Raw genomic sequence first — 23,160 nt, 5'->3', positions numbered from 1 at the left:
TTGCTGGCATGTCGAGGGTTGGTGGGGTCTCGTAGAAGTTTGACGAGCGGCCATTGCTACGGTACGGTTACATCTGCTGGGCGGCGACGTCCACTAGCGCATTGGGACGCGAATCCTGCCGTAAGCGTTTACGATGGGACTTCGGTGGACGACTTAGCCGCGGTATGATTCAACCATATTGCAGGCTTTATGCGCCGGTGGCGATCATCGCAGAGCTTCACGTGGGCTCCAAACGGAGCAGCCAGTAAGACCAGACGGCGTTTGATGCATGACGAGCGGAGAGCACGTGCCTCCCGCTGTCTAGTGCCAAGGCTCGATCAGATCTGACTAGCAACTTCGCGGCCGTTGAGTCTCTGGATACTTTCAACCCCAATGGAGAGTTCAACATTAAAGATAGTCTATGTAGCGCTTACTCAGCGCACTTAGGCTTCCTGCATGATAGCTGCTCGAGCATCACGGGAATAGATGACACCACATACCTAGCGCACTTGCTGCACGACTCCGTTGTAACCGTCACTTACCTCGTGGCTCTCCTCGGCATGTCGATCCCGCGAGGGTGGATTCGAGAACTCGTGAGGCCCCGTTGAAACATCGTATCCGGAGAGGCGTGGGTCGCGGTCTAGCAGGTCTATTATCAGGCGTCCTGGGCAGTGGCAACCTCGGTCCGGCTCGGTGACAGATGCATCGTAAAGCTTGGTAGTCTGGAAGGGGCTATCAGCTGTCGGTAGAGTTAGTCCCGTGATAGCTTTTGATACGATGGGGCATGTGTAGGGCAAAAGATTGTCTCGGAGGAGGATTGGGTTTTTTGCGGCGCGTACGTGTCAGGTCGTGTTGGGGCGTAGGTTGCTGACCTTGTCCTGCGCATCTCACTGGTCCTCCAAATTCTTCGGTAACAGACGCTCGGTACTTTGTTGGTTTTCGTTGGATGTCAGCGAGATGAAACGGCTGTTGTGTACCACGCCGTCCACGCCGTGACTGTGCCACATCCACACTGCATACCCTTGCACCAACAATCAACTTTGAGCATGTGAATAATGAAAGTAGATGTTCATTCGTTAGGAACATCGGGAATTGCTGTTCGTAGCACTATCACGAAACGACCATATTCCCGCCATGCAACTCGAGCCCAGGTATCATAAACTAACAAGTACCGCTGAAGAACACCGTCATTACCCATGAAGTCCCAATCATGAAAACCGTGCAAAGACCTGACTAGACTTTCTCGGCGTCGCCAGGCGTTGAGTGAACAACCGCCTTGGGGGCGACTTCAGCGACTGTCTCGTCGGTGAAAGCAATGTCCTTCTCAATCGCAACAGTGTCCTCAACCTTCCAGAGAATGACCGGAAGAGCAACGACCAAACTGCCCGCGAGCAGTCCCCAGTTGCTAGCAAACATAGTCATGAAGGGAATCTTGGTATCGTCCAAACGCCATGTGATGGCACCTCCAGCGGACTGGATACCCTTGTAGAAACCAGCGAAGTTGGCGAGCTTGCGGCTGTTGTTGGTGAGAGCACCCATGAACCTGGTGTTTGTTAGCATTACAATCCCAGATATGGTGGTGCTTGATTGGAACTTACCAGTAAACTGAAGTCTGCCACGCAGCATCGGAGAATCCGTAGAACATGTAGAGGACGAAGGGACCGGCGTAACCTGCGTCAGACCAGTCTTTCTTCTCGTTTGTCTCGTCCTCTGCCCAGGCGCGGTCGTAGGTCTTCTGGAACATGTATCCGAAACCCCAGATGATCATGATGGTCGCGAAAAGCACACCCCACGCGGCCTTAGCACGGGTGGTACGGCGGACACCCTTAATGTCGAGCGCGTACCCAAAGACGTAGGCACCAACGATCTGCATGATGTAGTAGACGACGCCGTTGAGCGCTCGGGTGCGGACGTTGAAGTATGCAGCGTTGATCTCGGTGAAGTGGTAGGTGTAGAACCAGTTGGATGCCAGGAACATGGGGAAGAGAAGGATGATGTACGGGTCGGTAAAGAAGGTTTGGTAGAGACCAACGATTTCTGACTTCCACGACGGGTGCTTCATGACGATGACTTTGGATCCATCATCGCGAATGACGTCCTTCGCGTCGACAAGGGTCCATGAGAGGGCAGCGCCGAGGATCGTGAGGACAAGGAAGCCGACGTAGGTGCCGTCGTTGACTGTGCCGGCAGTCTTGGTGTTGATGTTCTGACCCAGCGGAATCTGGTGGAGTTAGCGTCAAGTTCACGATTAGACTTCTCAGGGTCTCAGCGTAAAGTAAACATACCAAACTGCCGATAACAGCGCCAAGGTTGAAGATCATCCAGAACCACGAAATGTAGCGACCCTTGGAATCCTCTGGCGGGTACGACATCATGATGGCACCTAAAGATGAGTGTACGAAGTCAGTATTTGTCTCACATACAGTTCGTACATGGATATTACTAACCCTGCGCACACCATAGCAGACCAGCGCATATACCGAGAAGTGCACCGGCAAAGGTAGTGAAGCCCAGATTCTGCGTGTGGTTGTAGCACAGGTAAGAGGCAACGTAGATGGAGTATCCGACGCCTCCAAACGACAGAGCAGTGCGAATGCCAAGCTTGTTGGTAAAGGTGCCGGCAAAGAAGCCGACAACAGCAAAGGTCGAGTACAAAGCCGTGTTGGCCCGGTTGTTCGCAGTCGGGTCAAGTTGGCCGCCACCACCCATGCCGTTCAGAGCATTGAACATGCCCGGGCACATGAAGCAGACGAAGGAGACAATGACCAGCTGGACGGGTGGTGACGCGAACCATGGCAGCTTGAAACCGAGAACGGTGAAGCGTCTGTATTTCCACGAGGCAGGGAGCTCATTTGAGTTGGTGTCAGTCAATGAGTGCTCTGGCGAGTTGACCGCATGCGGAGGCTGTTTTTCCTCGGTGGTCGCCATGTTGATGCCCGTGAGTGTGGGTGTTGTGCCGGCGATTAGCGCGCGATCCGGAGTTGAGCCTTGCGACAGACGGAGATGTGCACGTCGTCGTTGATGTAAAAGGTGCGGACAGACAGGCTACAATAAAGATACTAGATGCTCGCGCTCAGACCACACGACGGTAGCAGCAGACTATAATTAAACGAGGGTTTGGATACGAAGGTGAAGGCGAGGGGCAGTCAGTTTTAAGCAGACCGTCAGCTAGGGTCCTCACACGGTCCATTCACGACCAAATCTCCCCAGCCAACCTGCATCGGGGTAGCGAGGCGGACACAGCACGCGACACAGCCTGGCCTCCACAAAGAGATAAACGACTGCAAGCCCACACAAAGGTGACAGCCGTCGGTCAAGGATTCGCTGGCGCAGGCTGACACTGCACAAAGGGCAACAAGCATCCGTGTTCCGCAGCGCCAGCCGTATGTACAACGCCGTCAGCAGCCTTGAGCGCCGGCTACAGGTGCCCGGACTGTGGCCGTCAGTGGTTCTCGGGACAGCCATCGAAGGTCAAAGCGGGGCGTTGCAGGCCTGCTTATCGACGATGCATGGATCTGCATGCGCCTGCGACCACATTGTTGGTTGAGCCCCCGGTCCTGGGCTGAGTGGGCTGCGCGAGCTAGAAGACGCCCACTAGAGCCACAAGTGCAACGCTCTCCGCCCGCCACCACCCGAGTCAGAAATGTAACATTGTCCTTTTGCGACTCCATCAGCACGCCGGCCTTATCAGTGACGCCTGCTATCGTGATGTTCGTTGCTGGCTGCCCGTGACGGCTAGTTTGCGGCCCACGCCCGGCTCAGTTCCCACTGCTATCACACGCGACGGTGATGACCACGCCCCACCATGCTCCTGTAACATTGCACATGGCAGTGAACGGGGGTCCACGGCCTAAGGTGGTGCAGATAGGCGCGTTGTACCACTACGTTCACCCTCAACCATCCATTGCATGACGCACCGCGACCATGCGGACCGATACAGAGAGCGCTGCAGAGAACGTGTTCAGATGCGGAAAGTTTGGCCGTTGTCATATCGATGAAGAGACGTTGGATGATGATCGAGCTCACGATCCTACCCTGCCCCAGAATGACGTGAAGCTGTTGAAGTCCTCATAGAAATCGCCCTCGTCCCGCTGCAGGAATGACCTTGGACCCCTCACTCCGCACACACTCCTTGCAAGTGACACAAACAATACATACATCATGTATGAGCATGCACACCTTTGTTTTCTGACACCCGGCTTACCGCTTATAGGCGGCTAATCATTCGAGACGATCCGAGGGCTGCGTCCCAATACATCGCCGACTATGTCATTGGTGCATACCTCGCTCCTTTGTTGTGTGTTAATATCGACTAACGCCGCAGCATAGAGCGCATCAACACCTTTGCCCCAACGCAAGAGAGACCCTTTGTCTTAGGTCTGCCTACTGGGAGCAGCCCTGTCCTGATCTACGAGCATCTTGTACAGCGCCACAAAGCGGGCCAAGTCTCCTTCCGCAATGTGGTCACGTTTAATATGGTACGAACTACCGCCCTGCATATGGCGTCGCACCCTTGCGTCCAATGTCTCACAGCAGCGTGATATAGAGTGATACTGACCCAATCAGGACGAGTATGTCGGCATCCCGCGTGATCACCCCGAGAGCTACCACAGCTTTATGTATAAGCATTTCTTCTCCCATGTTGACGTGAAACCCGAGAACATCAACATTCTCAACGGGAACGCACCTGACCTGGAAGTCGAATGCCATGACTACGAAGAGAAGATCCAACGTGCTGGTGGCATCGAGCTGTTTCTCGGCGGCATCGGGCCAGATGGACACATTGCCTTCAACGAGCCTGGTTCCAGCCTCAAGTCTCGGACCCGCGTGAAGACTCTTGCATACGATACCATTCTGGCCAACTCAAGGTTCTTCGGAAACAACCTCGATCAGGTGCCGAAGATGGCGTTGACCGTGGGCGTGCAGACTGTCCTTGATGTAAGTCACACCACCAAGTACTTCAACAATGTCTAACGTTCCTCAGGCGCGCGAAGTCGTCATCATAATCACAGGCGCACACAAGGCCTTAGCACTCCAGCGGTGCATCGAAGGCGGCGTGAACCACATGTGGACGCTGTCCAGTCTCCAGATGCACCCGCACCCGATGATCGTCGTCGACGAAGACGCCACACTGGAGCTGCAAGTCAAGACCGTCAAGGTACGCCCATCAACACCCTTCTCTTCTAGTCGTCAACTAACACTCTCAGTACTTCAAGAGCATCGAGCGCGTAGGCTCCGAACTAGGCATGCGCCAGAAGCTCCCCAGAAAGCGCGACTCGCTTGTGGACGAGGGGACCCTGCTAGCCCCTGACCAGCCAAACGGTATCAGATTGACTGTGCCGCAAGTTGATCTCTCCCGTTCAGCAAGTCCCGTCCTGGAGCCAATGAGCGCCCGCCTCTCCGACGACGAGGCAAGCGCTTTGCAATTGCGTTCCATGGAATCGGATTTGGACGATGTCGCAGATCAGCCCTCGGTCCGAATGAGCGCTCGCGTCGCTAGCTAGCACCTCTACCACTGTTTCGAACCCGACAGGCTGTGGAAATTGGATGGACGCCGTTTTTTGTGCCTGTGTTTGCTTTTAGGGGAGACCGCTAGACTGGTTCTTGGGTCGGAGACGAGTTTCCTGTTCGGGGTGGTGTTGCTGCGAGTGCATTGTGGCACGGTCGGTCGGAAGCGTCCAGCGACCAGGTCTGATGACAGCCGCTCAATAGTCTGGCTATAGTTGTTTGTTGTTATAGAAGAGTTTCTGAGACGTCATAGAGAAATCTGCGAGCGATGGCAGATTCACTGTTGGACGGGGTTGCTCGTGGTAGAAGGCACCATCGTTAGAATGAGTGCTGGGCATCGGATAAGGGAATGGCGTGTGAAACACAATCAAATACCAATTTAGTCTCTAAGTCCAATTGCATTAGCTTGATTCCTTAGAAGGCGTTTATGTGTTCGTGTGTTCGGATGAGTAGATTTACTTAGGTTGACCGTGTGGTAGACGTCGGAGCATGTCACGTACAAACATGGCATTCTGTAGCTGGTTCGTCTCTGTGTTAAAGAGAAGGAAACATGTGACAGGCCGTGGAAACTGCGTGCAACTGGCGGTGATGGATTGATGGCAGGCCTAGAACGTCATTGGCGGCGGGTGGGGGCGCGTCATCCCGGTTCAGATCTCCAGATCCCCTCGTACCAAAATAATCCCGCCGCATCCTCCATGTGAGAGCTCACGCGCCGGTAGCCATGTCTTTCGTGGTTGAGTAAGTTGGCGTATTCAATTGATACAGCCGGGTATAGCTAATACTGTGTCAGCCAAGTGCGTCGGATTGACAGCCAGCTCGACCGGCTGCAGCTGTCGGCGACACGACAAGGCAGCTTCTCCATCACCGCCGAGGAAGCCCATGACCCCACCAAGACGACACGAATCGCGCACCTACAGTACCTCATCAAGTCCCTCTCCACGACCGCGTCATCCAAACACAGCCTGGTGTCCATCGCACGTATATCCGAGACGCTGCAGCGTGCCAACATCGCCAGCAGCTACGAGGATGCGAGCTACGAACATGAACTGGAATGGCTGCTAGTCAGTAAGGCGACGACGCAGGTGTACGGACAGGTTCTGAATACGATACTGGAACAGACCATACCATTGGAAGATGACCTGTGGTACTGGGACGACATCCTCTCCACCTACCGATTCGCTGGGCTATACTCGATTCAAACATCGCCCGTTCGGGTGTGGAAATGGTCGCAGGAGATATATCGCGACGTGCGGTCGAGGGGTGGCCAATTGGCTGATGGGTGGAGCCAGTTTTACGGCCTTGTCAAGGATGCGGTGCAAGAGCGCAGCATTGCCAACATACAGCGAAGAGTCGTGAGCCCGTTGGCGCTGGTCAGGAACGAAGGCAGAAGGAAGCGCGCAGCGTTGAGGAAGATACGACTCATCAATGCGAACGCGCTCGGTGTGCTTCTAGGCGAAGGGCTGGGTAACGAGAGGTATGCTATTAACCATTCGCGAAGACCGTGAGCGACTGCTGACCATCCCAGTGTACACGACGATGGCACCCAATCTCCCCCATTGCTCGGCGCACAAAGCGGACACAGATGGAAGAGCGTCATGGCTAAGAACATCGCCCTGATGGACGCCGTCATTCAAAGCGTGAACGCTGCAGAGATATCCGTCAATAAGTTTGACGATTCTGTTGCTGGCATTACTCAAGACGATCAACTCTACTCGCTGCACGAACCCACCGGAGAACGAACTGCAACCACGCTCAAGCCCGCCGATGTCGCAGAGCGACTGCAATATCTACTCCAGGAAGCATTGCCTACCTACACCGCAGACTTCAACGCTGTCGTCAAAGAGAACGGACGTCCATCTCTCCTTATCCGCTATTGGCTACCGGCCACCATGCTCCTCGTATCCTCGACCACTATCCTGCGTATATTTGTCAACCGAAAAGAAGAGATTCTGGCCTGGGTACGCGAACTAGGACAGACTGTAATCGACTTCTGGACAAATTGGGTCGTGGAGCCTGCAATGAGGATCATTGGTACCATCCGCCACAATGAAGATAGCGAGGTTTCCATCATGAGCAAACGAAGCTTGGAGTCTGACCGCGCAAGCCTTGAGCGCATGGTCATTGACTTTGCGGTGAAGAACCCTGAAGGCCCCGCCTTGAACGAGACTCAAATTGCCGATATCAGGGCGAAGGTCCGCGAAGGCGATCTGACCACGGTCTTGAGATCTTACGAAAAGGACATCCAAAGTCCGGTCAAGGGTGCGATAATTGGTAACCTAGCTAGCGCACTGCTCATTCAGGTGCAGAAGACCAAGGTCGATGTGGAAGTCGCGATGAGCGGTATTGACAGCATTCTCAAGAGCCAGGAGTTGCTCTTTGGCTTCATCGGTCTGACGCCTGGTGTTCTCGTCAGTATCGGCGTCTACCGATACCTCCGAGGCGTCTTCAGCAGCCGTAAAGGCGTCCAGATGTGGGCGAGGCAGGGCCGCATGCTGCTCATCCTGCGCAACATCGATCGCATCCTTACCAGCGCAACACCCACAGAAGACGGCGAAATTTCCTACAAGGACCACGGTCTCCTCCTCTGCGAAGTGCATCTCCTGCGACAGGCTGCGAGCGGCATCCTGCCACGACGCATCTTCCACGACTTCTTGGTGGAAATAGATGAGCTTGTTGACGTGAGAAGTGGGCTGCAGCGACAGCAAAAAGTAGTTGAGCGCATTAGGTGGGCGTACTCGAAATGGTTTACTTGAGAGCGTCTTTGCAACTGGGATGGACCAGTCACAGCGCATTTATGATCAGCGTACATACCCACTTCAATACAGATATGCGAACAAGCTTGTATATTTAGAGTCGTGTTCTCAATAGGTGCAGCCGGAACATGACAGATCAGATGTCTACTATCCAAGACTAGCTCAACAAGTATCGCGTGGGTAGGTACGTACCGAGGCCAAAACAAAACCCAGAAAATTGAGGCTCTTCTCAGCGCCAGCACCTGACCGTGTCTCGTGTGCCGGTTCGTGATGCCGGTAGTGACAGCCGAGTCAAGGCAGATGCGCAGTTGCCACCAAGCCAGCCGCCTCTCGTCACTCGCAGACGACAGCTGCAGTGACGGAGGTGGTGAAGCCCGTGCGGACTATTGGCGCTAACGTCCAACGTTGGCCAGCACCTGTGAACTCGCTCCCACGCCGTTTACTTCGCTGCCTGCTGTTAACCACACAGCAACATTCACCCCAAGCCCGCCTGTTCCCACTCATACAACATATCATCAGGCTCGAGTCTATCACCGCCATTCTTCCGCAACCACGCAACCACCGCCAGCTCCACCGCACACCCCAAACCGGCGGGCGCCAACTCCGCAACCACCTCCGCTCGATAACGCATCCCACGACTCCATATCAAGATGGCTGGCTCCAGGAATTATGATTTTCTCGTAAGCTTCGCCCTATGCCTCTTTCTGACATGCGCCTGCCCAGCTTCCGCATACATGCTGGACCCTGAACGCCCCTCCACCGCCTATATCCAGACCCACACTAACATTCTCCCCCGCGTAGATCAAACTACTCCTCATAGGCGACTCGGGTGTAGGCAAATCGTGCTGCCTGCTGCGCTTCAGCGAAGACTCGTTCACGCCCTCGTTCATCACCACCATCGGCATTGACTTCAAGATCCGCACCATCGAGCTCGACGGCAAGCGCGTGAAGCTGCAGATATGGGATACCGCCGGCCAAGAGCGCTTCCGGACCATCACCACGGCGTACTACAGAGGTGCCATGGGTATCCTGCTAGTTTACGACGTCACGGATGAAAGGAGCTTCAACAGTACGTCCCGCCGCCCACACACCTTCTACCATCCTAGCTAAACAAGCCGGAATGTCTCAATAAACAAAACACTAACACCACCCAGACATCCGCACATGGTTCTCCAACGTCGAGCAACACGCCACCGAAGGCGTCAACAAGATCCTCATCGGCAACAAGTGCGACTGGGAAGAGAAGCGCGCCGTCTCCACAGAACAGGGCCAGGCCCTCGCCGACGAACTCGGCATCCCCTTCCTCGAGGTCTCGGCCAAGAGCAACATCAACGTCGACCAGGCGTTTTACAGCCTCGCCGGCGATATCAAGAAGCGCCTTATCGATACTGCCAGGACGGATCAGACCGCCGCTCCCAAGGTCGATGTCAGTGGGCAAGGTGACGGGAACGCGGGTATGGGCGGGAAGTGCTGCTAGAAAGGAGGTGTAGTCGGGAGAGAGAGGGCATAAGAGGAGATGGATATTTTGGACTGAGATTGTCAGGCACATGGGGGGGCAGTGGTTATGCTATGGATGTCGAGGGTCGGAAATGCTACGGCTTTGATCTGATGGAAGCAGAGAGCAAGCTTGGGTCCGAGGGTACGGAAGAGATGATCGCACGAAGACGATGCTTACACGACTGAATATCCGCTCGAGCGAGTCCCTTTTGGGTAGCATCAACCTCTTTTTCTTAACGAGTTTGTGTTACAGGCGTTGGTCTTTTTTTTTTATCCGGGTTCCAAAGAGAATGGGAGTACCTACCTTTATTTTACAATTACGTATTGTAATGCCAATTGTATATGCACGGAGTCTTGTCTGCAGGGTGTGGAAATCGGGGTGACAGCTTTGCGCGTGGTCTAGAGGTATGCGATGTAAAGAACGATACTGATTGCTAACACTGATCTAGTTATAGAACGAAGTAACGATACTGACATACACACCTACACGCATACCCCGACTTTTAAAACGAAACACAACAACACTAGAAGAAAGCACACCACCCGATATACATACTCGCCAAATTCATCGGATCCACCGCCATAGCAATAAGCGCGTCAACATAGCCCTCGACACTCAACGGGACACTCTCCCCCTTGAGATACCCATTCACCTTTGTCCTGGTAATATCCAGCACCTCCTGCGGCGTATCCGGGACGCCAACAATCTTCTTACGACGTTTGCCTCCCAGGAAATCAGCCGTAGGATCGTGCACAAAAGTTTCCAGGATAGTAATCAACGTGTCTTCATGCTGGCGGAGCAGTTTGTAGGTCAGTTCAGCGGCTTTGCGGAAGGGGCCTTCGACGCCCTGTGGGCCCATGGCATCGACCATGTTGTGCGTGAGGCGGAAGGGAACGAGTTCGGGTTTTTCGAATGTGAGACCCTTGTCGAAGAGGCAGTTGAAATCGACGTGGAAAGTACCACCGTCGCCCTGCTCCAACAGCACGTTCTCGCCGTGTCGATCTCCCAAACCGAGGACGTGGCCCACTATACTCATCACAGCGCAAGATCTCGTATACCGGAGTCTTGCAGCGAACCAAGCTTCGGGCTCAGGAAACGTCTCAACAAACCATCCATGTAACACAGGCACGAATTTACCGAGGATGCGTTCAGTGAAGATGGGGATTTTGGATGGGGACGACGAGGCTTCGTTAAGGAGAAGGCGGATCTCGCCGTAGTCGATCGGGATGGCCATTTGGCGGTAGAAACGGAGGATGATGTCGCGCATGGGCTTGAGGCCTTCGACCCATTCGATTGCGCCGCATTCTTCGTTGAGGGGCGTGACGGCGTAGGTTTTGATGTAGAGGCGGCGCTTGCTGGACTCGATGTCTTTTTGGAGGGCGCGGTTGATCATGGCGTTGAATTCCATGAGGCGTTGGTCTTTGCGTAGGTCGTCTTTGGGTTTGCAGAGGAGGCCGTAGGAGCGCCCGTCGGAGCCGCGGACGTTTAGTTTTCGGGGGCGTTGGAGGGAGGATAGGACGAGTACGTCGTCGTCGAAGGATTGGATGGTGATGGCGTCGGCTGGGAATGGGTTGTGACGACGGATGGTCTGGCTGTCGTTGCCAGCAGGCAGATTTGGAAGTAGGTTGGCTTCGATAGGAACAACCAGCGGCGTGGGAGCAAGCTTGTGGTTGAACCCCAGATCCCTTGCTAGACTCACGTGTGCTATCCGTGATTCTATGGGGGCATCACAAGCCGCTAGTAGTGCGTCAGTAAGACGCTGCCCTTGGATGATGAGGGCCTTGAGGTCGATAGAAGCTCCTTTTCGCTTTGATGCGTCCTTCTTCTTGTTAGCTGATTTCTGATGTTGGCCAGATCGAGAACTTACGCGTAGTCGTTGCAATACAGTAGCGCCTCGAGCTCTGCGGTCATCCTGCGTGGAATGCAGGACGGCGAGTAAAGCCCAAAGCGCCTGCTGCGGATACGTAGACGCAACTCGAATGATGATCGTCTGGAGAGCATCCCAAACGCTCTTATTCGGATGGCTGATGCGTGTGATGATCTGCGGGAAAGCGGTGTACCATGCGAAAGCAGGCATCCGCTCTCCGGCGTATCGCTTGAGGTATTTGTTGATGTGGTCGAGATAGTTGAGCCGATGTTCGTGAAACTCCTTGTCTTTGGCGGTTTTGGGTGTGCTGCTCATAACTTCCATACCCATGTCCAACCACAGAGTAAGTATCTTGGGCAGGGTCTGGTAGTAGTACTTCGTCCCGTATACCGTAGAGCGGACAAAGTTCTCGATGACTAACTTGATGAGACTACCAGCAAGGTATTCGGAACTTTGTTTTGTTATCGGCTGCTGCTTCTCTGATTCGAGTAGCTTCAGATACCATCGACCCAGGTAGTAGTGACCTTTGTCCCAGCGGGGATAGGTTTGCACTCCAGTCACATACTCTTCCTTCAAGGACATTGACTGTGTCTGACCCGCGCGGTCTAGCCATTTAGCGAGCAATAGTTGAGCATGGCACTTAACCTTGTTCATCGAATGCTCTTCGCCTCGACCGGCTGTGGTCACGGAGACGTTGATCGGCACTGTGTCTTCCTGCTGGAATGCGTTGCTGTCGATTGCGCCACGAAGGTTTTGTATCGCCTTGCGATGGTGGCCTTCCTTCCACAGCAGCTTTGAGTACTCAATCTTAGACGCGTTGTCTCCAAGTCGTTCAGCGTGCAGTACAGAGTTGAAAGCTGTTGTCATGAAGCCTCCCTTGCGAGCCAGCCGTCCGGTCGTGAGCCACGCGGAAGCAACGTCAAGATTTGCGAATTCGATGCTGTTCTCTGTTAGTGGCCGTAACGAATGCCAGATGAGATTTACTTACCGAGATAGCGTCATAGCGGCGCGACGTAGTCCCAGAAGGTATTGCTTGTCTGATGTGTACGCCCCAATGATGTCCAAGCGTCTGTCCAGATTTTCGAGAATGGTTTCGCGGTCTGTTACAATCCCACTACCCATACCGCTTATAGTCTCAACCTCGTACAGTGCATGCAGTTTGACCAGATGATCATGCGATGCCTGCACAGACGTTGTGCTTGATGGAGACATGCTCTTCGCCAGAAGTTCTCGTAGCTCTTCAATGATGCCCTGGAAGTCTGGGCGGCTGTTGTGACGCAATGCCAATAGCGCTCTGCCTATCCCAACGTTGAAGTCCGCGAGAAGACTGGAATCATCGCTACCGGTAGCAGTAAGAAGGCGTTCGAGTTGTTCCCATTTGCCAGTAGACCAAGCCGCTTCCGCTGCGAAAGGTAACGTGCTGCTCGGAAGCGAGTTAGTCGCATGGAAGCCGTCTACATAGTTGAGAATAGAGTCTAGAATCTTCGTTAGCTTGTCTTCGTGAGATATGCACGTACTGACTCACCGTATTGACCAGATTCCTTCAAACAAGTGAGGAGATTGATCTGGGTCTCGACATCGTTCGGTCTCTCAGCAAGTGCAATCTCGTACCAACTTTGCGCCGCCGTCCACCGCCCGGCTTTGCGATCCTCGAGGATCTGCTGCTCGGGATTGAGGATCTTGAGATGAGCTGATATTCCTTCGATACAATCCGGCTCATCGATATGCGCGTAGATCATCTGCAGATGTTGTAACAGTTCGTCCTTCTCGTGGAATGGCTGATTGGATTCAGCCTTCATGTCCCGCTGCTGACGCACGTACTGTTCCCAGTGGAACAGTGCACGAGCGTACGAACCACACTCTACAGCTCTTCGAGATATGATTTCCGCAGGAATGAGCTGCAGAATTCCCTCTACGCGACTGAGCTGCTTGATGGCGTTCATCTCGTCGTCCTCGGAAACACCGCGCCCCGTCTTTCCTGCCATCGTTCTCGCGTCAGTAACGGATTTTCTCTTCTCTTGTAACCACGAAGAAAGATAATCCAATGTCTGGAAGACATTCTGCGGGGTGTTAGCAAATGCATTCGATGGAGTAGTTGTAAGATCTTACCTCGCTACACTGCTTGATGATCGAAACTTCGTGCTGCTCCGAGGTATGTATATCGGCCTGCAGCACCTGCAAAAGCTCTCTTCCTACATTCTCCATGTTCTCATCATTATCTGATACGATGACATTCAGAGCTGTAAATGGAAGTATAAAGGTAGCTATCGAGAGATCGTATCCTTTGATGATTCTTGCTAGAACAGGAAATACCATCTCAACGTTCACACCCTGTCCCTTTCGCAGCAGGTCGTGAACAAAGGTCTGGAGCCAGGTGCCATGACTGATCTTTGAGTTGAATATCGGGTATGTCGCACCTTCGTATTGTATCGAGGTGTTAACATTGACGGAGTATTTCGAATCAAGGAAGGGAGTTAATACAGTTCTGACAGCCTCTGGGATCTCATTCCAGCGCTGGGCCTCTGTACTAGCCTGCGAAGATCGGGGTTTTGCTCCACGGAGTGCACTAAACCCACAATGCTTTAGCATCTCCTGCATAACATAGGCGATCCAGCCTTGTTGTTTAGCATTTGTGGTAGAAAGGAAGACCTTGACCAGGACTTGTTCGAGAAGTAATGCCACGAAATCGATATCCTCGTCTCTCCGTGCGAAGTTCGAAAGCATCAAGACGCGCTTCTTTTCACGGACCGTTTCCACTCGGTATGGATCAAGACCACCGATGATACCAAGGCACTGAGCACAAAGGATCGTGATATCGGAGTGGTCTTCCGAGAAACGAACGCTAGCATCGAGAAGTGATCGCGTCAACGCGGCCAAAACTGGAAGAGGCTTTTGGCCAACTATCGACTGATGCAATTCCTGCTGATTGGCATCCAGAAAAGGCACAAGCTCTATCAGAGCCTGACGCACCACGACTGATGTCTGGTCTTTGCATCTATTGCTAAAGGCTTGGAAGACCTTGATGGTCTCAATCATGTCTCTGAACTTTGCCAACTCGCCTTCAATCTTGGAGAACATTGGTATGCCGGCCAGTGAGGGAAGATATTCGACTCTAGCCCGAAGCTGAGGGTTGTATTGGCTTATGATGCTTCCGACAGCTTTATGGGCTTTGAGCTGCGTGTCTGAAGAAAACAACGACCAATGCTGTACAATCAGTGCAAAGGTTTGATCCACGACTAGCATTGTTTCATCTCCATCAAGAGCTGCTAAAAACGCAGTCCAAACGGTGAACGTATCGTCGCATAGGTCTGGATCTCCGATGGCTGATTGAAGACAAGCGCGGATCTGCGGTAACGCGCCGTTTACGCTAAAGCGTGCAAGGGAGATGAGATCGCCGATAGCAGCTATGCAATTTTTCCTGTCGGGCATCGTATACTGTGCGGCTTTACCCTGGGCGCTAGGAGCCGCGATGACGTTTGAAAGATATGCGATGATGCCCAGAATATGCGTCTCGCAGAAGGCATCTAGATTCTTGGACTTTGACGTCGATTTGCGCTGTCCTGACTTGGTATCGGGTGCGAGCGACGCCAGCGTGCTGAAAGCGCTGTAGTATGGCTTCTTACCGACTCCCTCTTGGTCTGCAGCCAGCCTGAGTATCTCGATAGCAACACCAGTGATGTCTAGGGCAACCCACGAATCAAGCCTGTTATTGCTGCTCTCTCGGATAGCAGGCTCAATAGCTGCTAACGTTTCCATTGCTGTCTTTTCAACGTCGGCAACGGGCTGTGATAGCAGTAGAGCAAGTATCTTCGACAGATTACCTCTTGGATAGGTCAAGACGTCGATGATAGAAGCCTTCCGTGCTTGGGCGATCTTTTCGATGATATCTCTTCTTTTGCTCAAAACGAGATGCGGAAGGGTATCCGCTTGTGTCAGTACCAACAACTGGCGAACGTTTTGCTCGATCAGATCTGCCAATTGCTGCGCTTTCTGGGGCTTCTTAATGTAGTCTTTGATGACCGAGAAACCAATGACCTTCCAGTAAGGACTCAAGAGCTGCATCGTGGACATCGACAACCCTTTGGCGATTGTTTCAAGTTCGCGGTAAGCCATACCGCACACCAGTGCGTTGGAATGACCAAAGTATTCGACCAAGTGATGTAATATGATCGGTAGCTCGAGCTCTCCACACGTCAACGCTGTTCGACCATACGCGATAATGAGCGTCTCCTGATCGGACAGAACGTTGCGCTGCGCTAAAGCGTCCAGGAACTCAATGAACGACCGCCGATTCTTACTGCGGGTATTTTTGGATATATCGCCCCGCAGGAATACCATCAAGGAGCTTGTTGCGGCAAGCTTCAGTTCTCTCAGAGATCTGCTCATAGACGCAAGCAGCCACTGTCCTAGCTCACAAATCTCGAGAGACAGATACTCAGAGTCAGAGATGTGGTTATAGACACGGCCAATAGCGACAGCCATTAGTATCCGAGCTTGCAGCGACTCCTCAAATGCTGGCTCTTTGGTTATGATAAGCATAGCGGCAATGACTTCCTTCCAGCTCTCTCTATCGTCCTGTTTGTTCCAGTATGTCATGGCGCTTCGTTCGTGGCGAGAATTCGTATCGCATAACACGCAGCTTAGCGAATGTACTGGCTGCGATGTAGACTGAGATAGTTCTAGACACCGGGAACCGGCGCATGCAATCTTCGCAAACGCTGTCATGAGGTCCACTTGTACACGTTCATTTTGTTGATCGTCGTCCATCATAGAAGAGTACCTTGCCCTGTAGCTGTTAGCAGTGTACATTTAGGTCAGCTTAGATAACTTACTCAATGATATTGTGGAGATTGGTTAGGTTGAGAACCGGGGAGTCATGGGTACTGCCATTCAGTATCATCACGAGTCGCTCATAGGTGGTATGATTGATGTCTGGAGTATCCAGGAGCTTCTTTCGCCGCTTCGCAGGCCTTTCCTCATTGCCCAAGTTCAACATCCGGAAACCTTTCAGGATTGGTGTCGATTCTTCGGAAAGTTGAGCATCCGAGAAACTGCCAGTATCACCCTCGCAGAGCTCTCTTCGTATGTCCGCAATGTGGATAGGCCATATACCTGGTGCCGTCCAGAGGCAAAGGGAGAGCTAGATTCGATCAGCATGGAAAGAACCTGTGGTATTTCACTCATACCTGCAAGTCTTTGTGAAGCTGAGAGAAGCGTTCAACATTCTGACAGGCTCTAGCTACGATAGCCTCAACGTCGTTCAGAACGACCGATCTGCTCATGTTCTTTCGACGTCGTGTGGCTGAGTCGTCCGTTAATGGCGAAGTAAGGACACTGCGTAACCGGGTAAGAATGATGGCCAGTCGCACTTGAATGACTTCTGAGGCTAACTCTGGCGCTGTCGATAAACCATCAACGAGATCGCTGAGACTATTGATAAGCGACTGTGCATTCTTCAGCGATTCCAATGAACGGTCTCCGGGGGCGCCTGCAGGAAGGAACAGAGTTTCGAGTAGCTGCAGATATGCGAGCGTGATTTCATTGACGAGGATGCCTCTCTCCGAAGTTACCGTCCAACGCCGAAAATGCTTCCACAAATCTTGAGCACTGTCGATGATCCATGGTACATGGTGATCTAGGGAACTAGGCGTCGCCGACGCTCTGCCCTGGGGCGGAGCAACACATGCCAAGGTGGTGAGAAGACAAAAACCGGCATGGATGGCTCCGAGTCGCGAAGTGACTGCTCGCTGCAGATCATGGGGCAAAGCAATGATTTGCTGGCTGTCTGGCCAAAAGTCGCTGATGCTGCTTGACGATGGTAGGAGTAGGTTGAAAGACAGTACGGCTGCCGAAGCTGGATCATCCATGGACCGCAGCTCTGTCAAAATAGCTAGATAGACGTGAGTACTCGCATAAGGGAACTCGGGTTAGTACTTACTTTGCGCACATGATCTGTAAAGCTGTGAGACTGCTGCAGCGGGACGCCAGAGGGCAGATGCTCGTGTGAGCGCGCTTAGGCAGAGATGCAGTATTTGGTGTGCATGTTCGTGCACATAGGTGAGTGCTTCATGTGCTACCAAGCCCAATAACTTAGGAATCAACCAGAGAATAAGCGGAGGACGAGAGATGCCGTCATCTTCGGTCTCTCTAACGCTCAGCAGCAGATGTGGCTTTTGTTGCAAGATGAAAGTGAGCGCGGCAATACTGTCAATACCCTGCTGTCTCTGCTGGTCCTGGGCGAACGGATCATCTTTGAACAAGCCTTCAAGTCCTGCTTCGGCGATGACACTTATGAGCGCTACGAGCTGTGCATCGGGCTCGTCCGTGTTTGGGTGTTGGAGAAACTCTTTGACCAGCTCACCAAAGCTGACTTTGGTTGCCTCGCCCTGCCACGCATGAACATTTGACGCATTATTGACGATTTGTGCCGCAATGGTCGACGGTGGGGGCACGCCATTCGAGTTGCCGTTAGTCACAGGTGGCGGTGCCATCCGCTGAGTCGAGCTCCCGCCTTTGCGGGCCATGATGCACGTTACCGATGTGGCATGTCGGATAGGTAAGGAAAGAGTGGAATCTTGGCAACTGGCTGCTGGCGATGATGCTGGGTCTTTAGACTAAAGCGAGCGTTCGTAGCAGTCTTGACTGAATCAAGATGGTATTGACGGTGGATTCGCCTGATTGGACGCTGGCGGGGTTCCTGTCTGCAATTTCCGGCGTGGCGCTCGTGAGCCTTCAAAGAGTGTCGTCTCGCGTTAATAATACGTGGCTCAGTCTACAATCGCGAAGTTTGCGATATGATCGGTGGTTTGACGGGGGTGTCGGGTTTGCTAGAAAGATGCATGGGTTTACGTGGACGCGAAATCACGTAGTCACGGGACCGCGCTAAGCCCGATCTCGGGAAAGAGCGCTAGGTACTCCGCAATTCGATATGGAAGCGTCGAACCATCCTCACCTAAAGCACTGCGCCCGCAACCCCGAACGGTATATACATCAAAAACGCATACCAACACCCATATTGCACAATTTTGAGTCGAGTACGCCTTAGACCGCAGCCATGCCTGGCCCCTTCACCTCCAAATCCTTCAGCGCCACACTCCCCAACTCGCTCGCCGCGAAGTACCGAAAGTCGCTACAAAAACACCCCTTCCTACTCTTCGGCCTACCGTTTCTGTCTACGATACTTCTCGGATCGTTCATGTTGACTCCCGCCACGGCGCTACGATACGAGCGATACGATCGCAAGAACCAGCAAATCACACATGAGCAGGCTATGGGCCTGAGAGGAGAGCGGAGGAAGGTGAACATGAAGGATGAGTATTACGTGCGTATACTGGGCAATAAGGCAACCGTAAGGGTCTGAACTGACAGCTGCGCAGAGATTACAGGCGAAAGACATAGACGACTGGGAGCAGAGGCGTGTCAAGCGGCTACCGGGCGAGCCAGACGGCACACTTGTATGATTCTGCTATGTACATACATAACAGCACCAGACACGGCGTTACGGAAGGCGATTCGCAAAACAAATTCGATACCTACACAATACAAAACCCTCTACTCCTTTCGATGCACACGCATCACGTTCGAAAGCGCACAGCTGAGGTGGTCTGGTCGAAGGCACAACAAACACACTAATATCATGAAAGCCCATGCTGGGGAAAATCCAAATACCACAACGTAGTCACTTCGGTCCTGCGTCCTCACCTCGGTCGATCGGAACCGGGTCCAACGAAGCTGTAGTCGAGAGATTACTATCCTGGCAGCCCTGTGGACGTTGAGCTGCCAAATTGTGAGCCTTCAACAACTCGTTCTCCTTTTCGTGACTCGTTTTTGATCCGTCTAGTCTCAGCCACAATCCGCCATGATACTTGAACGTTCGGTCTGCGCTATCGTAGTGATACCATTGCCTACGGCCCGCGTCCCATGTCCAATAGTTCTGATCCATCGCTGGAGTAAGCTGAATCGGTTCCGGCTTAATCGTGTCGAGATCGTGCTCCATGTCATCGAGGAGCTTGGCAGCTACGGTGCGTCTGGATAACCCATCTCTGCTCCAACCTTTAGCTGGGTCGATGATTCTTTCCATGAGATGGTCAGTTCGGTAAATGTATACAAGGGCATCGCCGCCGATCTGGGTCCCTGCGTAGATTTTCAAGTATGAGTTGATGGCCTGCAATGTTGTCTTGATAATGACCCTGCGTCTTTCGAGCTCGTCGCCTATCGACATCAGATGGGAGGTAAGCCAATGTCTCCATAAACCAGGGTCATACCAGATGGGTGAAGACTACAGGTATCGGGATCTCTGAACTTGTAGACTAACAAGATCGTCTCAAGGTGGCGGACTGCATACGTAATTCCGATGCTGAGATTGTGTCGTCGGGTTACATCCATGGTTCTTCCAGTGGTAGTTGCACCTTTCAGCCTTGCTAGAGCTTTCTGATGGCCGGAGCCGAGGAATAGTTTTGGTCTGCGCTCGATGAATTAGTGAGATGCGCTACGCTGCGGGGAAGGGCTTGGAAAGGTTATGGATGCGCTGTGCTTTATCGCGTCGGTTTTGCTCCTAACGCCCCTAAGTGCCCAAGATGGGCAGTGATAGGTGTATCCCGCGCAATACTATCAACCTGTTCAAGGGATAGCGCAGTAATGATTGCCCATTCACGAATGACTGGTACGTTCACGCCTGCGTCGCGTCGCAGCCTAGAGCACTGAAATTTCATCCTTTGGCATTTGCCGCCAACGCTTTCCGTGGAGCGGGCTTATGCGATACACATGGCGAGTGATCAGTGGCGCTGGAGCAAGGCTCCAAGACCACACATCTCAGCTGGAATCTCATGATAGAAAGTCATCTGACTAAAGTGAGGGCGTTCGAATAATCGCTGTGTGGGGTCGACGTGTACTTGTCTCTATGAGATGCACTGCTGTTAGCACTATATCAACTGTCTTTCTACTTCATGAGATGAGCAAAAGATTTTGAGAAGGCTGGGACTATGATAAAGCTGGAGTAGGGATCCTGTAGCAGGTTTTTCCCAACAAGTCTGGGTATGCACGGGTCCTGGCTCATATATGTAGTGCTACCACACCTATTCTCTGATTCGTTGATTAGTTGCGTGGCTTAGTTGCGTTATCGCCTAGCATATCCAAGACACGGATGTCGTCAGCTGGACGATCACGTCTCAGCCTGACTCTTCTAAATTCTAGCACAGCCTTCTGGCAAACAGTCATTCAGCTGATAAGTTTGTTCTCACGTTCTTCTCGCTTTGCATATCCATCTCGCGTTTCCAGGGCACTACCGCACACCTCCATATAGATTCTCGAGAACTCCTTCCGTCGCATTACAGCCACATCTACAGACTTGATCGTCGTCTGTTCAAATTTTCTTGGACACTACAATACACGATCTTGATTGAGCATGGCCTCAGTCAGTGTCAATCCCAATCCAACTCAAGTACGTTTGTGACCTCGCTAACTCGGTTGCATTGCAGGGACTAATCTGGACAGAGAGAAGCAGTATTCAAAAAGGACGATGAAGTGAAAAAAAGGATATACTCTACTTCAGGCGGCCGTCTAAGGAATGGATTCCAAGATTTTACAGTGGTAAAAGCAAAAATATCGAATGGTCGCGCTGAGTACCGACTCAAAAACAGCCATACGGGGAAACTGTTGAATGGATGGGTCAGGGAGTCTAATATCAAATGGTCTGACAAGCGCAGTAGCGTAGCAGCAACCCCCGCGTCATCTCCTCGGGAAGCTGAAAGCATGCAGCGGGGATCAGCACAAAAGTCGTCTTCATCAGCCACCATGCCACCCTCCCAGAAGGCTGAAAGCATGCAGCAAGGATCAGCACTCAAATCGTCTTGAATAATCAGTTTCCCCACCTACTTGATCAATGTAGATTTCCATAGCTATCCATAAGCGCAGTTTGATCGGTTACTCTATGCCTATGGCCAACTCCGACTTGAACGTGTCAGAAAAGCAATGCATCTCAACTGAGTCTAACGTCCAAGATCTAAATGTTCATATGACTAGAGATTTGGAAGCCGGTAAAAGCGGCGGCGTCATTGGTGACCTAGCCCTGTGTATGAAGACTGAATTAGAATTATACAGCTAATGGCTATCAACAGTCACGGAAAGGCGCTGGCCGTGGGGCAAGGGATGTGAGCCAACGGCAGTAACAGGAACCGAAGAAACACGGGAAAACGGCGAAACAGAAGAGAACAACGGTATAGGAAAGAATAACGAGACAGAACAAAACAACGAGACAGAACAGAACAGCGATGCAGCAGAAAACAGCGATGCAGAGGAAAACAGCGATGCAGAAGAGAACAATGATACGGACGAAGGCGATTCCAGGCACACCGTACTACCACCTGGTGAGTCTCGGCTCACTCTGGTACATTGTTTGCACATTTAACCGGTTCCAGGCAGTGAAATTCCCACAGGCTATCCGCTTCAAGCAGCCTTCCAATCCAGTAAGCCCAACTTCTCGGTCTACCGATCCTTCGACTACCTCCATGCGCGTGTTATTCTCGAGCTTCAAGACCAACTTCGTGAACTCGAGCAAAAACTTGGAGATCTGGATGAGTCCCATTACCATCCCGAGAGTGCAGAGCAGAGCATACGGATCGAGTCCCGCACCAGAGACTTGGAGTTCACTCAGTTTGAGCAGCTTGACCGGCCTGGTGCAGCGGAATTTGATGCGCACCAGGATCGTTCAGCCTCCGATTCCAGCGTGGAGCTGACCCAAAAGCCTGTCCTCAGCCAGAGAGCGATGATGCTAGAATCTATCCAAGAGAAACTCGTTAAATACGACGAAGCTCTCTACAACACTCGACGATTGAATGAGTTTGAAAGACCAAGTAAGCGCGACTGGCATGCTCTCCGGCAATGGCTTGCGAACACAAGACCGCTGAACTTCGAACCGGAAGAGGTTTTCATTCATATGAAGCATGATCTCATCACCCTGAATCCCAGAACGGATTCCGGTAAGATCGACGCTTGGATCGAAGATGCCATCAGTAGGCTGCCTGAAGGCATGACATCTGTGAGTGTCCTCCGATACCATTTACGAAGCTTGAAGCTAATGCGTCTGTTTGAAGTATTTCTATAAGGAGCGTCTCCGAGCCTTCGAGGACAAATACACGCGTTTCTTTCACGTCTCTCGAATTGAACGCCTCGCTGTCTCAGTGGTCGTCCTCGTCATAGTCATCTTACTGGCCGCACCGGTTTTTGGTATGTATCGCATAACATGGATGGGAACCCATGCCAGCACATTCTTCAACATAGCGCTCTTGATGGCTTTCGCTCTGCTGTTCTCTGTGGCGATGGGCTTTCTGACGGGGGCGAAGCGGGCCGAGCTTTTCGCAGCGACAGCAGCGTACAGTGCTGTGTTGGTGGTATTCATTGGCAACTTCAGTAGCAACGTGGAGTAAGACGGTGAATGAAGGGAGTGAAACTTGCGTGGAAGTATGATAGTAGTCTTGAGGTGACGCAATATTGTTCGTAGTTGTATCTCGACGACGCTCGTGTAATCTGGGTTGAGCTTGTCATTAGATGAAGAATGA

At 52.4% G+C, this 23,160-nt stretch overlaps 7 protein-coding genes across 7 annotated transcripts; 5 read left to right on the top strand and 2 right to left on the bottom strand.

Annotated features, from left to right (window-relative positions):
* Window positions 1–1,212: 1,212 nt before the first annotated feature.
* On the bottom strand, window positions 1,213–2,907 carry J4E86_008393 (uncharacterized protein; the record flags this gene model as incomplete). Its single annotated transcript, XM_051448905.1, has 4 exons — window positions 1,213–1,522; window positions 1,578–2,200; window positions 2,265–2,362; window positions 2,427–2,907. The coding sequence occupies 4 exons, from the start codon at window positions 2,905–2,907 to the stop codon at window positions 1,213–1,215; spliced, it is 1,512 nt and encodes a 503-aa protein (XP_051299902.1).
* Window positions 2,908–3,903: 996 nt separating this feature from the next.
* On the top strand, window positions 3,904–5,483 carry GNPDA1 (Glucosamine-6-phosphate isomerase 1; the record flags this gene model as incomplete). Its single annotated transcript, XM_051448904.1, has 6 exons — window positions 3,904–3,953; window positions 4,193–4,254; window positions 4,309–4,457; window positions 4,546–4,917; window positions 4,964–5,137; window positions 5,187–5,483. 6 exons carry the CDS (start codon window positions 3,904–3,906, stop codon window positions 5,481–5,483), a joined length of 1,104 nt encoding a protein of 367 aa, XP_051299901.1.
* A 725-nt stretch (window positions 5,484–6,208) lies between these two features.
* J4E86_008391 (uncharacterized protein) lies at window positions 6,209–8,240 on the top strand (the record flags this gene model as incomplete). The annotated part of the gene is made up of 3 exons (XM_051448903.1): window positions 6,209–6,225; window positions 6,278–6,961; window positions 7,013–8,240. The coding sequence occupies 3 exons, from the start codon at window positions 6,209–6,211 to the stop codon at window positions 8,238–8,240; spliced, it is 1,929 nt and encodes a 642-aa protein (XP_051299900.1).
* Window positions 8,241–8,890: 650 nt separating this feature from the next.
* Window positions 8,891–9,717, top strand: YPT2 (GTPase Ypt2; the record flags this gene model as incomplete). Its single annotated transcript, XM_051448902.1, has 3 exons — window positions 8,891–8,920; window positions 9,042–9,309; window positions 9,395–9,717. The coding sequence occupies 3 exons, from the start codon at window positions 8,891–8,893 to the stop codon at window positions 9,715–9,717; spliced, it is 621 nt and encodes a 206-aa protein (XP_051299899.1).
* Window positions 9,718–10,261: 544 nt separating this feature from the next.
* On the bottom strand, window positions 10,262–18,129 carry J4E86_008389 (uncharacterized protein; the record flags this gene model as incomplete). Its single annotated transcript, XM_051448901.1, has 8 exons — window positions 10,262–11,557; window positions 11,606–12,545; window positions 12,594–13,080; window positions 13,131–13,665; window positions 13,715–16,391; window positions 16,438–16,745; window positions 16,792–17,495; window positions 17,544–18,129. 8 exons carry the CDS (start codon window positions 18,127–18,129, stop codon window positions 10,262–10,264), a joined length of 7,533 nt encoding a protein of 2,510 aa, XP_051299898.1.
* A 530-nt stretch (window positions 18,130–18,659) lies between these two features.
* On the top strand, window positions 18,660–19,065 carry COX16 (Cytochrome oxidase assembly; the record flags this gene model as incomplete). The annotated part of the gene is made up of 2 exons (XM_051448900.1): window positions 18,660–18,926; window positions 18,982–19,065. The coding sequence occupies 2 exons, from the start codon at window positions 18,660–18,662 to the stop codon at window positions 19,063–19,065; spliced, it is 351 nt and encodes a 116-aa protein (XP_051299897.1).
* A 2,474-nt stretch (window positions 19,066–21,539) lies between these two features.
* On the top strand, window positions 21,540–23,028 carry J4E86_008387 (uncharacterized protein; the record flags this gene model as incomplete). Its single annotated transcript, XM_051448899.1, has 4 exons — window positions 21,540–21,675; window positions 21,721–21,969; window positions 22,021–22,640; window positions 22,696–23,028. 4 exons carry the CDS (start codon window positions 21,540–21,542, stop codon window positions 23,026–23,028), a joined length of 1,338 nt encoding a protein of 445 aa, XP_051299896.1.
* Between the last annotated feature and the right edge of the window lie 132 nt (window positions 23,029–23,160).

The sequence above is a fragment of the Alternaria arbusti genome, assembly GCF_024043155.1.
Source record: "Alternaria arbusti strain BMP 1465 chromosome Unknown scaffold_13, whole genome shotgun sequence".
In the NCBI taxonomy this organism is placed as follows: Eukaryota; Fungi; Ascomycota; class Dothideomycetes; order Pleosporales; family Pleosporaceae; genus Alternaria; species Alternaria arbusti.
This window is presented reverse-complemented; position numbering and strand designations above follow the sequence as displayed.